The following is a 14268-nucleotide window of genomic DNA, read 5'->3' on the forward strand; positions in this document are numbered from 1 at the left end:
CCCACCACACGTTAAAGTCCTGGTTCCAGACTTTACAGAACACTGCAGAAATCCCACATCAGTGTCCTGAAGAGTCTTTTTTGTGGTACAAAGAGGGATGTGCGCATTATTAGGCAGGTTATTCACAACGATCGTCTCAAAGCGCTTTATAATGTAAGGTAAGAACACTGTAGTGCTACAGAGAAAACTTCAACAACCAAACAATTCACTGTGAGCAAAAAAATTGGCAACAATGGGAAAGAGGATTTTGTTGTAACAGGAAAACACCACCAGCAGATCCATTTTCAGGAAGGCACAGCCATATGCTGCGGCTGGTTGGAGGGTAAGGAAAGCGAAGACAAAGGGAGAGAACAGAGAGAGAAGAACAAAACTCAAACTCTGATCAAATCTGATAGCATGTTGTATATAAACATATGGGATGAAACGAGATATATGCAGAAGGTGCATCATGGGAAATTCTCCAGTAGCTTGAGCCTATAGCAGCATAACTAAGGGATGGTTCATGTTCTAATGAGAGACCTGTATCAAAATTTTAAAGTTTAGAGCCTTACCTTAAAATTAGAGGTAGTCTCTGTCTCCTGAATCCAAAGTAGGAGCTGATGCGACAGCTTGAAGGGTCTGCCTCCTGTTGTAGTTTTGGATATGTTAGGAACCACGTAAGCCTGCAGTCTGAGAGTCAGGTGCTCTATCGGGACAATATAATACTGTAACGTCTTGAGGATAATTCAGAACATTACGCATGAGGAGAAGGATTTTAAAATCAATAGTTTATTTAATGAAAAGATGTAACAAAACATACATAGCATATCTCGCTTGATCTAAATGCTGTACAATTCACGTCATTTTCACATCAATCAAACCATTCAATGACCCCTTGTGTCCTTTAGATGGGGATATTTCCATCCTGCGGTGGCTTTTGTAGTCATCACATCTTAAACCCACTTAAACACCTGTGCTTTGTTCTGCACTGATGTTTTAAACAGTGCTTTCCATCACATCATCAAAGCACCAGATCAGGAGATATCTTTTGGACAAGTGGTGTTAATCCCGGTAGGAGAGCTCCAGAGACATGCCAAATTCCACTAAAGATTGTGGAGATGTCTTGTGCCTTGTCACATGGCCTGGGCAATTTACGTTGGTTTTTCTTTAAATTTCTCACTCATCTGAAAGTAATGAAGTTTAGCTGAACTAAACTCATAAGCGAGAAAATGTGTTTGAATGTTTGCATTTGCAAGTATTGCTTTGCAGTAATGCTTCTATACTTACTGATAACCTAAAAATATGAAATGTACCTAGAGGGCAGCCTAACCCATTTGCAGATTTCAAGTGCAAATGTTTCCTATATATGCATTTATGTTAGTAAATCTATTTCTCTTGAAATATTCTTGGGGAATACAGTTTGGCTTAGACCTTGAAAAGGTGTTGTCTTTGGACAATAGTGTTGACTTGGATCCTCATCCTGTTATAAAACACCTTCCTCATTGCTCTGAATTGTGCTCTTGTTTCAAACATACAGCAGCAGTCTGGCAGCATGAAGTGTTAGCACTAGGAATTCATTATTCTAAACCTATATGTGTTGCCATCTTTTCATGGCATCCTCTCTCGGGCGCTGTTTATTTCTTACCCAAGAGTAATGTTGAGGTTTTTTTGGGGGGTGGGTTCTGGCAGTGGCAACCATCCTGTGAAACTGTTAACTTTTTACAACTTTGTCCAAATAAATCAGCACTGGTGGCAATACCTGCTGGCACTGGAGCCCCGAGTTAATTTGGGCAACATCTTCTCAGCAGTGGTAATGGTGATAATAAATGGAGTGTATTAAAAGGTGACGAAAAGCTCCGCGTGGCCAGTGAGCGATGAGGTGTCAGTGAAGGGCAACAATGTGGGTCTTTGCTCGCAAAGGTTTCAGCTGAATATTCTCAGGGATGACTGATTGATTGAACCGTCAAATCGCTGCGTGTGCCTATTGTTTTCCTGTCTTCTTTCATGAGATAACTTGTGGTTTGTGTTCAGGTTTCATGCGTACTCTCTCACTGTCTTGGGTGTTACTGCAGGTGGGCATGTTGCCTTGAGGCATTCTGCATGCACCCAGGCAAATATCATCTTGTCTTCTGACGGTAAATGTTCACATTTCTTCACCTCGCTTGTTGTCAGTTTTGTGGTAATTATAGGTTGCGTTTAGATTTTGCATATAGTTGGTGCCAAGTGAACTTCTGAAGGCGGTTTGAAAAAAAAGTTTGTCCTAAAGGAACGTTCATGAGATGTTTTTCTGCAAAAATGCAAACAAGATATTTTTTCAGATTTAGCGGGAAACCTGCTCTAAGCGTTGTTCGGGCATGTTTGCAGTTCTTTCTAATGAGTAGGTTGTAGTACGTTGTAGTAATTTTGTTCAGGTAATTTATTCCTAGGTAAAGTGCGTTGTGCTTGTAATGTAAACAGAGTCATGACATGAAGAAGACAGAGTATCTTTTAACTGTGTTCCGTATCAGTGGCTGCATTCAGTACTCATAATCTGTTGGCTGGAAGCCCATTAAAAAGCAGCAATGACAGAGTGGCTGTGACCAGCTGCAGCATAATGGCAGTAGTTTTCATCTGGGATACCTCATGCATTAAAAAAGTGACTGATGGACAAGTCAGATTTAGCTACTGGAGGCCATCCAACCCAAGTGAGAGATGAATTAGAGCAGGGAATCACAGCCTCTGTTCCAAGGACAAGGCCAGCTCATATATTTTCCAAACCAGGGTGCCACTTTTGGCCTGAATCAGTCAACTTTCTATGTCCATATTTTTTTAGTTTTTAAGCACACAAATGGCGAGGATTTATTTTAAGGATCATGAACAGAAGAAGAGAGTAAGAGGGCACAAAAAAGAAGGTGAAACAGTGAGAAATGGAGATGCTCAGATATTGATAATGATGTTTTAAAATAACAATTTAGCTGATTCCAAATGATTTATATGTATTTATTGTAATTGCCCTTTGTATATGTGCCACCGTGCTTAAATCTTCATTATAAATAAAAATGGAACTAACCTAAGCTTTTAGCCTTTTATCATATTACACTGTTTCCAACTAAATTTATTGAAGTAATGCAAGCAGGACTTTCCAGCCTCGGTGTAGTGGCACATGAATGGGTTCTCTGCCTGTAGCACGCTTCGGTTAGCATGCTGCAGAACTTCCATTGCTACCTGCAGTCCAAGAGGGTGCAATGGGAGTTACATGTCACTTTCTGGGAAGACCCGATCATCTGGTCACCCTACATTCATATAGGTGACAGTACTAAACACGGCACCATCGTGATGTCCATAAGTTAGCGCATATGCAATAAAAAGAAAAGGAAAAACATGTTCAGAATGAAAAGAATAAAATACATAAATGCAGTGAAAACCCAAAGAAGTAGTAAGGGTTTTTCAGCAGGTGATCAAATTGTGGGACAGTATCAGTGCTGTTTTAACTTAAGGAAATCCCAAAGAGTTGATTCTGTTCATCTGGACGCAGCGTTTTCAGTGGGAGAAAAAGAAGTCACTTGGATGAGTGAGCAGTTTGAAGCGAAAAATCAAATCTTACTTTAAATGTCACTGACATATGTGGAATATTGCAGTATTGTTAGGCTTACCAATCCTCTCATCGGCAGACTTCTGTTCTCAAACTGAGGGAGTCATGAATCGCTTTTGTTGACTGTGTATTTCTGTTTTGCTCTGACAGCCTACATAAAATTGACGGATACTGAGGTCACACAGGTGTTGTGTTTAATCGGGTTAAAAGTTGGTCTTCAGATTTGATTCACATGATAAAGAAGCAGTCTCCTAATTTCATTTTTACCTTCTACTTAAGCTTCCCTGTTAGCTGTGACAGGAAGCTGGCAAGACCAATGTCTGGGTGTTACATCTGTTTCCCAGGCAGCAACTCAACAAAACATGGCCTTGCACACCAACATTACCATTCTCACCGCTTAGAATTATAGGAGTGAGATAGCAAGAAAAAAGAAAGGGAGAGGGAGGCTGTCAGCTGTCTCAGTGAGGCATGCTTTGCTCAAGGCTACATCTCTCTTTTTCTGCCCGCTTGTCTCTCTCCTCCTTCCATTACTCAGCAGCAAGAAGCAAAAAGAGGTGTGACTGAGTGCTCATCACACCGAAACTCTTTCCTCCTCTCCCAAAAGAGAAGCAGCTGTCCAGGCATGAACTGCAGCAGGTTAAGGTGGAGGCTAATGTTGAAAGCTATCCATGAACAATTAATCAACACGGTATTACAAAGACTAAACAAATGAGGCTTTGGCACCGGTTACTGTGGAGATTTCCTTTGTGAAAGGGGGAAGAAACTGTTCAGCCTTTAATACGGCGAACAATCTGCAGTTACTGCTTCTCTGTTGAATGCAAATCACTCAAAAGTATAAAAACTTATAGATGTTAAGCAGAAAAAGTAGCACTACAGATTAAGTTTGCGTTTAATCTTAATATTTTTTGCTGCTCAGGCACATACTGTGCTGTTAAAATGTTGACAAACACACATTACACACATTTCTGCAGACAGTTACAGTTAGTGCTTAACAGTATTATCAAACTATAAGCAGACATTAGTTAATAATGAGTAAAGCATACAAAAATATGTTTTTTGTGCAACAATATTTCCAGAATATAAGAATAACTTAAAAAGGTAATTGCTGGGCACAAAAGATTATGTTGGACCATAATTGGTATCCACTGTATTTGTGATGTCCGAAATCCTGTTTGTTGATCCCTTAAAAGCAGATTTTTCTTTTTTAATTTTTTTTAGTGAAGACAGAAAATGTACACTTTAATTGGTGAAGTCGAAAATGGCACCAAGTGTGAATTTTCAGTTGCGATAACTGTTGTTGTTGTTACCCTCATTTTTGTGTCTGGACATAGACTTTATATAAAACTGTCACTGTCACCCATTTGGTTTGTGGACTCTACATTTTGAAGCTTCAGCGTGAGCATCTTGGTTCCTGCCTTGTTAGTTTTTCTTTTGGACCTAGAAGTGACCATATTTACATGAGACAAAAAAAAGGAAATAACAAAATTAATAAAGAGATTTTTATGAAGGTAGAGACAATCAACAGAGAGCCAAAACCATTAATCGTACCAGACTGTTAGCGTAAATTTTAGTGATGTAAAGTTGGACATTTTCAAATTGGAGTCGTTTTTTGCAGCCAGCCTCTGGTGGCTTTTAAAGGAACTGCAGATTTTGGTGTTGGCTTTATGTTTCAGCACAAGAGGAACTTGGACAACAAAAACAACAACAAACACAAGTTGGAAATACTAGGACTGGGATGGTGACCCTATCAATGAAACAACAAAAAATAGCCTTAAAGTCTAAATATTAGTTAACATTTCCATGTATGTAATATAGTAACTTTAAAAAATTGGCATAAAACCAAGCAAATATCACTTGATGCTGACTCTGCAGAACAAAAGAGGAAATATTTGCTGCCACTACTAGGCATCTATCACACAGCAAAGCAATATGGAGAAGACTGCAAGAAATAAAAGACAAGAAGATGATGGGATGTTACATTACCAACTGCTGGCTGGCTATTAAATCACTTCAGATTTAATTAATACTCATGGAAGGTATGTCAGGGTTTTTCCTGACTCAAAATAGGCCTTTGGCAGATTGACTAAGCACATAGGGGCGATTGGCCCAAAAATTGTCTGTATTAGCTCACTTAGGGCAAATTCCTCCCCAGTTGTTTAACTTGTTTAAAATCACAGTCCTGGTAATTTTCCTTTGGGGGAAGGCCAAAACGTCTTTGGTGGGCGGCACATTTATCCAATATATAGGAAAAACCTTGTGTGCAGGACTTCTGCAGTGGGTATTTATCCCCAGGTAGCCCCCAAAACTGAATGCTTGCTGTGGCTGTCCTTGTGTATGGCAGTGGGGACCAAAAATTTATTTCAGCTTGTGGCTGGGCTTCAGGCACAGGTCTGTGAGCAGGTTGGTCTCCACTGGCATTTTTACATCCTACATCAAAGAGAGCGAGTGCTGGGATTCCCAGATGGCACAGGGGGAAATTGCTGCAGCAGTTGGAAAACATGGGTTCTGCATAAAACTGCGGAAAAATCTTCACTACTGATTTTTTTTTCCTGTTTCTGCTTGTTCGATTCCTATCCCATCATTGAATCTGTGATTTCTATAACTTTTTCTGAGCAGCCAGGAAAAGACCGCAGCGAATGAAGTGTAAATGTTCATGGCACTATGCTGATATCACAGTCCTCAACCAGGGATCGATGTGACGACTGACTGGTCGAATCATGAGGTGTACTTACTTGGGTGACTGTAGCTCAGGTGGCAGAGCAGGTCAGCCACTAATCAGAAGGTCGGTGGTTCGATCCCAGGCTGCCTCCTGGCTGCATGCCAAATATCCTTGGGCAAGATACTAACCCCATGTTTGCCTACTGGTGGTGGTCAGAGGGCCCGGTGGCGCCTGTGTCCGGCAGCCTCGCCTCTGTCAGTGCGCCCCAGGGCAGCTGTGACTACAATGTAGCTTGCCATCCCCAGTGTGTGAATGGGTGAATGACTGAATGTAGTGTAAAGCGCTTTGGGGTCCTTAAGGACTAGAAAAGCGCTATACAAATGCAGGCCATTTACCATTTAGTTTTTCTGGCAGAGAGTCGACTGTATGTCCCATAAGAAAAGTAAGTCCTAGGTAGTGATCGTTAGCTCTATAAAAAGATCTTGAAATCCTGCAATCTATTATATTGGTTATCTAATATAACAATCTGATATCGGTTGTGTGGTTTCCTTAGTCTCTGCATACTTGGAATGCTGCAATAACTCTTGGTTTTTATGTCTGTTAATAAAATGCGTGTAACTACATGAACTACACAAGTACAGTCCTATTTAACCAGTTTAATCACCTTCGATTGCCTCGGCTCCATTTCTGAATCATTTTCAGTTTGACAGATTGCTAAGCAACAGCAAATAACACAGAGAAAAAAATTGTAATAACTTAATTGAGACACTTGACTTTTTTGACATACATGTTGAATAGCTTTTCCCACCAGGTGTGTCGTTTTAAGTGGCTGGCTACTGAATCGTAGCACACCCAGGTGGTGTTGCACGCTCAGAATCACAGAGGCTTAATGCAGAAGTAATTTTGTCCACCCCCACCTCGTCTGTCATCCTAGCCTTTCAGCCTGGGGGTGTATTCTTCATTGCGCACATGCTCACACGTTCACTCACGTGACATGGAAACTCCGCTCAGACTAAAGGCTTTGTCCACCTACTCACCTGTTCCCACCCATCTTCACCTGTTTAGATGCTTAAGACCAAAATAGAATTGAAAGTAATTGTATTACCATCAAGTAATGGATCTTCAGTCTGGAGTGGCTGTTCGTACTTGTAGGATAGTCCCTGTGGGCGATTCAGTGAGGGTTTGACTGGGTTTGGAAGTGTCAATCTATCATAATGCCCACTCACTTAGGATACACTTGTAACAGCTAGTTGCGTGGTTAATTAAGTCCCTGGCCTCTATAACAACACTGGGTCCTGCCCAAGCTTGATCAGCTGTGTTTCCTATCCACCCTGCCTTCATAGAAACAGGTGAGACATTTTTGAACGGTGTCTCCTCTAAGGCATTCATGGTTTTGTTTGTCAGCCCTACCAGTGGAAAGTTTAGGGGATAAGTAGAGTTTTTATTTATCTTGAGGGAAAGATGAATACCTGTTGGGATTTCATGCTTATCCATTTTAAAGTTAATTCATTTAGAATGCGAAAGCTGCACAAACAACAAGAGCTGGTACAGTTGAGGATTATATGGAAAAGTGAGACATTTCCAGTGAAGTGCAAAATGAAACTCCCACGGGTCTTGATCATCTGCCCTTTCCGCACCTGCAAAATCTTTCAGCAGAACTTCCGATGAAACTTTCACAGCGGAAACGGGATGTTACTACACGATCTTGGGCTTCTTACGGTGATTATTTCGCAATGAACGATGAAGTTCACTAGACTAGTGGTCCGCAACCCCTGGGCCACCGGTACCGGTCTGTGAGTCGTTTGGTACCGGGCCACGAGAGTTGAGGCTCGGGTGTGAAATTCATAGTTTTCAGGGTTTTATCAGTTTTCAGCGTTATTTTGTTAATCATTTTTATTGTTAACTCGGTTTCCATGGGGTTTTTTCCCGTGTGTTATGAATAAATTGGGGGTTTTTTTGGTACCGGTACTGGTTTTATTTTGTCGTATTTATCCGCGACACCTTATAGGCCGGTGAGTGAAATTATTGTCGGACATAAACCGGTCTGTGGTGCAAAAAAGGTTGGGGGCTGCTGCACTAGACCACTGAAGAATGCAAAGGTTTATTTGAAGATCAGTGAGGAGAAGAAAACTCTCGTAAGATCTGAAGGACTCATCAAAACCATCTAACAATGAACCGTCCAGGAACAGTGGCACAGATGAAAACAAAGAAAACAATTCTCTAACAACACTAAAGACTGGACAGGAGGGACCTTAACAGATATTCACCTAACACCCAAGACCTGGAGTAAACTGGTGTCCTCTTTGTAAAATCTGGATATTTAATATCAAAGGGATTCACTGGTGTGGAATCAAGAATATTTGTACCATATTTCAATGCATGTATATAGATGATATTTAGGATGAGGCAGACAATTATAGTGCCATTAGCAAGTTATGGGATCAAATATGTTGCCTTTTTGACATGATGGATATTCAGTACCAAATTTCATGGCAGTCACCAATAATTGCTGCGATATTTTTCAAAAAAAACCTTGATAACCTCTTGGTACTGCCAGAGAAAACCTCAGAAGATGACCAAAGACTTCATTATACAGTGGCCATGAATGCTTACCCAAACATTATTTGAAATACATCCAGGGTGGACATTATATTGCACGTTCACCAAATATGGTGAAATTTGAAAACGACAAAAGAGCATTGGTTACACTAAACTATATATGATGCCTGTGACTCATGCCGAATAAGTGTCTAAAATCTTGTGCCTTTTGGTCAATGTTCATTAAGAACAAGTTAGTGTTTTGTCCAAAAAATGACTTAGTGGTGTGGAAACATAAATGATTGAAGCTAAAGGTCTGTATAAATTCAAAGAGGCTGAAGTGGTCCTCTGCAAGGACTTGGTCATTAATACAAACTCTTAAAGAGTTGAGAAAGTAAGAGAAACACAATGACAGCAGTGGCTGAGCTGAACAAACAACGGGTGTCCGCTTTCATGGAGATTACATGTATGTGCTTTGAAAACATTACCACAGTTCCCTGCTTGCCTGCAGCTGTACCTTTGACAACCATTACAAAAGTAATGGTAGACCTCAGCTGCATATTTCTTCATATTTTTTCTCCTAGTTGCACCGCTACAACGTTTCAGGGGCTAATACTTGTGTCATAAACACAGTTAGTTGCAGAATGGAGCCAATCACGCAGAGTCTGAAACCCTGCAGTCTTTTGGTTGGTAATGTGAGTCTGTTGTTTATTTCTCAGCATATTAACCCCCATTCTTCTTCTTCTCTGCATGTTTTTTTTTTCTTTCTCAGCTTTTGGAGTATGTTGGCAAAGGAAAGAGTATTATGGATGTGGGTTTGGCCCAGGCCCGACAGCCACTCACCACCCGCTGTCATTACTATGAAGTGGAGATAGTCGATGCTGGGGAGAAATGCTACATTGCCCTGGGCTTGGCAAGAAGGGTGAGCTTTCTAAGAAAAGAACAGCTTTTGACATTTTTACACCTACAGTCACTGTTTTTTCTTTTTTCTTTGGGGGAGGGGGTGTTCAGCATTTAGCCACCATGCCTATTTTCCACATTGTAATATATTAAAAAGCATAGCTTAATGGTTTCAGAGCATGTGGACTGCATGAACACGTCTCCCACTGACTTATTCTTGGATTCTACTCACTCATACGCACCCTTTCCGTTCCCCATAGTTCGACAAGTGGTCGAGGTAAAAACATGCTAATGATGGAAAACTTTGACAAAAGCCTGAATTGGGAACTAGGCAGATAATTACCATGTACAAAATGTTCCTCAGGCCCTGTCTTGGGAATGTTGTAATCTTGGCCTGATGGAAGAGCAGCGGCACTCTTGTCCTTTTATAAGTTCTTTCACATACATGCAGATCCCAGTGAATTAAGAAAATAGGATGAGTTGCTAAGCTGGTAAAACTGTTTTTAGATTTTGGAGCATAGTTCAGTAGTAAATGTATTGGTACTGTGCCTTTTATAATTGATTTTTATTCCCATTATCCAGCAGTTTACCCATTCTTTAATGGCCTACTTTGGGGAGATGAAACACCTTTAAGAGGAAAATACAATTAACGAAATTTTAACACTCTCGTTTGAACCCCTATTTCTTTTTCCAAAGTATGCACATGCGGTTCCAATTTCAGCATTAGCACCGCCACTTCGAGTGCTGGCCGGCTTTAAAGAACGAAACAGGCAGAATATAGTGAAACTGATAGACAAGAGATGCTGAAATTGAATAAATCTACGATCAATATGTCAAGACCTTTCAATACACACCTGCAGAGATTTAAAATAAAAGGTGTAATAGTTTCAAGAGAGCTGTTTTAACCCTCCTCATGAAAGACAAGATTAAACTCCGATGACTCAGGAACTATTTCTTCATCTATGTGGGTTAATGATTTGTGAGTTTTTTCCCACCCTTTAAGTGTAGCCTTGAGTGTTATGGATGTGAAATATTAGTACGTGCCAAAGCCAAGGCCTACAGAGAGCTGCCAGCACTGTCTCTCCCAGGGTCAAAACTCGGCTCCTTTTAATAACAAAAACAAAAGATGAAACTTCTATAACATCTTTCAAGGTTTCACAGTGAATTTATATAGAAGAGAAACGAGGGGATGCATAGGTCACCTTACTGGATGACGGGAAGATATAGAGCTATACAGATGTATAGGAGAAGGTGAGTGGAAAAAATAGACTTGGACAGCATATGCGTGCTCCACTTACACGTTTCCTTCGTAACTATGGAATTCTTTAAAATTGGCAAATAAATAAAATGGTTTAAATGGACTACGTTGTGATATTAGCAGAGTGTCTGCACATGTACTGCAAGCCTATCAGCCTGTCAGGTGAAAGCATTGGGGAATTTTATAAGTTAAAGATATTTTTTAGACACAAGCTGCAACTATTTGTTTAGTTGGTCTATCTTATGGCCTACTGTTACTGGTAAACTGTTGTTTACTCACAAAAGAAAGGCATAGGACAACTCGAAAGAAGTTAAAAAGTTGATTACATGACTCAGTTGTTTATCCAGTGCCTTTCCTTAGTGATATTTCAACCAAAGGCCTCAGGTATGCAGTGTAAGACAATGGGTAAAATGCCTTAAATCTACATTCTTTGTAATCTCCAGCAGGGAGAAGATCATAAAAATGATATTTTCTCCATGACCTCTTTAAACACTTTTCTGATGGGTTTATAGTTACTGAACATGATGCTCATTTTGTAAATTATGATCTCCAGTAGAGTGTAAAAGAGGGATAAAGCGGGGTATGTGTTAGGTCGGGCCTGCCTTGTGACTGGAAAGGTAAGAGCGTGGAGTATCTTTCATTCATTCGTTTCACAATCAGTGCAATAAGTAGTTCTGTAACAGTTTCTACAATACTCAGTGAAAGTAACTAATGTTTTGATCCAAGGAGTAACAAAATAATTTTCATTTTAGTAGCATTTCAGAATCCACAAATGATGATAAGAACTCTTTCTTGTTTCAGCCAACACTGATTTTGCAACAAATACACATGTCAAAAATGTTAGTTGACATTATTGTTATATTTTCAGAATTATTTTTTATGCAGAAAAAGTTAAAACCAGACAAATGTCGGGTTTCACACATGTAAGTAAACACATACAGACAGTGCTGGGTGAGGAAGCGGTTGAGCGGCGATTACTTAAGTCAGTTTGCTTGCTTTCAGGTTCCCTCACCTTTTTTAAAATGGCTGCATTACTTTTGTTTGTTGGGTTTAATCAGGGTTTTTGGTATAAAAGCTTTAAGCCTAAGTTCAGGAGTGATGCCAAAGCAGCTTTTCCCTTTTTAATACACGTTACGGTATCAACAACAGACCCAAGAATCCTGTATTATCCATTATTATGACTTTTACTTGAGCATCACTATCTGAGCAGATTTTTAAAATACCCCTGAAGCTAATAACATTCCTATTAGCCTGCGTTGCACTCTGTGTTAAATGCAAATTAGTGAAAGTTAGCATGCAAATGTGCTAAACAAGCACACGTTGGCTCAAAAATGAAGCCAGCATGGAAGTGCCAAAAACTGCAGTTCCTCCAGTGGCCACTGAAGGATGGCTCCAAAAGTGAACCAATCTCCGTAGACTCATATGTTTATAGCCTGGCATTTCTCGCCTTTTTAAACCTTATTAAGCATTAAGTTTAGGGAATTTTTTAAGCTTTAAAAAAACACTTAACAGATCAAAAGAAAAGACGAAAAAGGAGGCGGGGGTGGAGTAAATTTTTCAATCCCCTAAGCCACTATTGCCAGTTTCCTGCAAAAGGGAAAGTCTGAAGAATTTGGGCTATGTGATAAGTCTGAGTTCTTTGTGTGTAAAGTAAATGCTGTTGTTTAGCGTGTTTCATAATCTAAGATCTGTTTTGACCCCGCTGCCATTCCTAGACCTGTCATGACCCCCTCGCTTTCTCTCTCATTCCTCTGAAGACGGAAGATAAGGGTCTTTATGAATGTACAGCATGCATACGCTTGGTAGCACAGTTGTTTTTCATCCGGTACACACAGCGGTTGCTAGGCTGTGGGACAAAGAGATCTAGGATTAATTATGGGGTGGAAGAGTGTAGAGAGTAGATGGCAAGGTGGGGAAGCTAGGTAAAACGTCAAGAGCTAGAAAAATCAAGGGAAAGGGAAAAACACAGGTGAAAAAAAAACACGAAGCAGGAAAGCCCTCATGTTTTGAAAAACAAACAACCGCCATCTGCTTAAAATCCTACAAAAAATGACGGTAACCCTGTGGGAGTATAGATGCAGCTGGGAGAGAAAAATGGATATGACAGAGGAGTGAACGGAAAGTATTTGATTGAGTAGCCATCAGTGTTTAAAAAAGACAGATGGTTTTCTCAGTTCACCCTTGACCCGCTTGTATCGAGTCTCTGGTAATGTACAGCAGCCCAGTCATAAAGCTACACACACACAGCAAAGCCTACACGCTCGTACACACAAACAAGAAATAAAACGGTTTCCTCTGTCCTGGTGTGCCCCGGGAACAGGTCCTGGGAACAGCGCTCTTCCTTTTCCTCTTGTGATGCAGCAGTCCTTCTAACGGGTTTTTTGTGCTGCTCCAAGAATCTCTTTCTAGCAGGGTCAACTTAGGATAAAACAAAGGATCAGTTGCTGTGCCAAGGCCTCTGATCACAACCAGTGCAACAACAGTGTCAGGGATGCTACTTAGTATAAATTCCGCTTTAAAGAATCATTCATTTATAATGCAACAATGCTAAAACAATCACTACTTCCACTTTCTAAAACTTGACTATTTTATGCTTTCATAAATCTACTACTTATCTGGGTCTAAGCTGTGGCCACCCAGCTTTTCCGATGGGACAACAAGGCATTGCTAAGCCAGCCAAGCTCTGCCATCTCACAGCATCTTCTGGGTTTGTTGTGGGGTCTCCTCCAAGTTCAACATGCCCAAAACACCTCAACAAAGAGTTGCACAGGATGCATCCTCGGCAGCTTGACTCTGAGTCCCTCCTCACTGAACAGGTTCCTCACCCTATCTCTAAGGCTGAGCCTAGACAGCCTTGGGAGGAATCTCATTTCTACTACTTTTATCCAAGATCTCATTCTTTCGGTCACTACCCGCAGTGTTTGGCTTTAGTTGAGGGTTGAAGTGTAAATTGAAAGCTTCACTTTCACTCTCAGCTCTCTCTTTACAACAGCAGATCAGTACAGCGTCCACGTCAACACAGATGACAATCCATCTTCAGTCTCCTGCTCTACTTTCCCCTTTCTCGTAAACAAGTCTCAGAAATACTGGGCAGCAGCTCCTTCATGAATGTGGATTAAACGGTGTATCTTTTGGGTTTTGGACGGTGCCTAGATGGAAAAAGATGTAAATGATGTCTGAAGATGTTGACTTGAACTATGAAAAGGTATTATTTAAAATGGATACATGAAGAACATCATATTCTTTCAGTCTGTGCTTTTCTTTTGTACATTGGCATGTGGAATAGTTTCTTGGCATGGACAGAAGCAGGAAGCTCTTAGGCTGGGAGTCAGCTGATTGATGAGCAGTGTAAGTTGGATAACT

The 14268-nt window shown here is 40.6% G+C and overlaps 1 protein-coding gene across 2 annotated transcripts in view; it reads left to right on the forward strand.

Moving 5' to 3' along the window:
- spryd3 (SPRY domain containing 3) overlaps positions 1-14268 on the forward strand; it is a 74150-nt gene that overhangs the window by 24200 nt on the left and 35682 nt on the right. Inside the window, exon 7 of one of the 2 annotated variants that reach the window (XM_087833767.1) lies at positions 9520-9669. The exons of the other annotated variant lie outside the window; for it this stretch is intronic. Within the exon in view, the coding sequence (XP_087689893.1) occupies positions 9520-9669 (150 nt within the window). The remainder of the gene's footprint in view (positions 1-9519; positions 9670-14268) is intronic. 2 annotated transcript variants of the gene reach the window in all.

This window comes from Neolamprologus brichardi, chromosome 20 (assembly GCF_056152115.1).
Source record: "Neolamprologus brichardi isolate AB-2024 chromosome 20, ASM5615211v1, whole genome shotgun sequence".
Lineage (NCBI taxonomy): Eukaryota > Metazoa > Chordata > Actinopteri > Cichliformes > Cichlidae > Neolamprologus > Neolamprologus brichardi.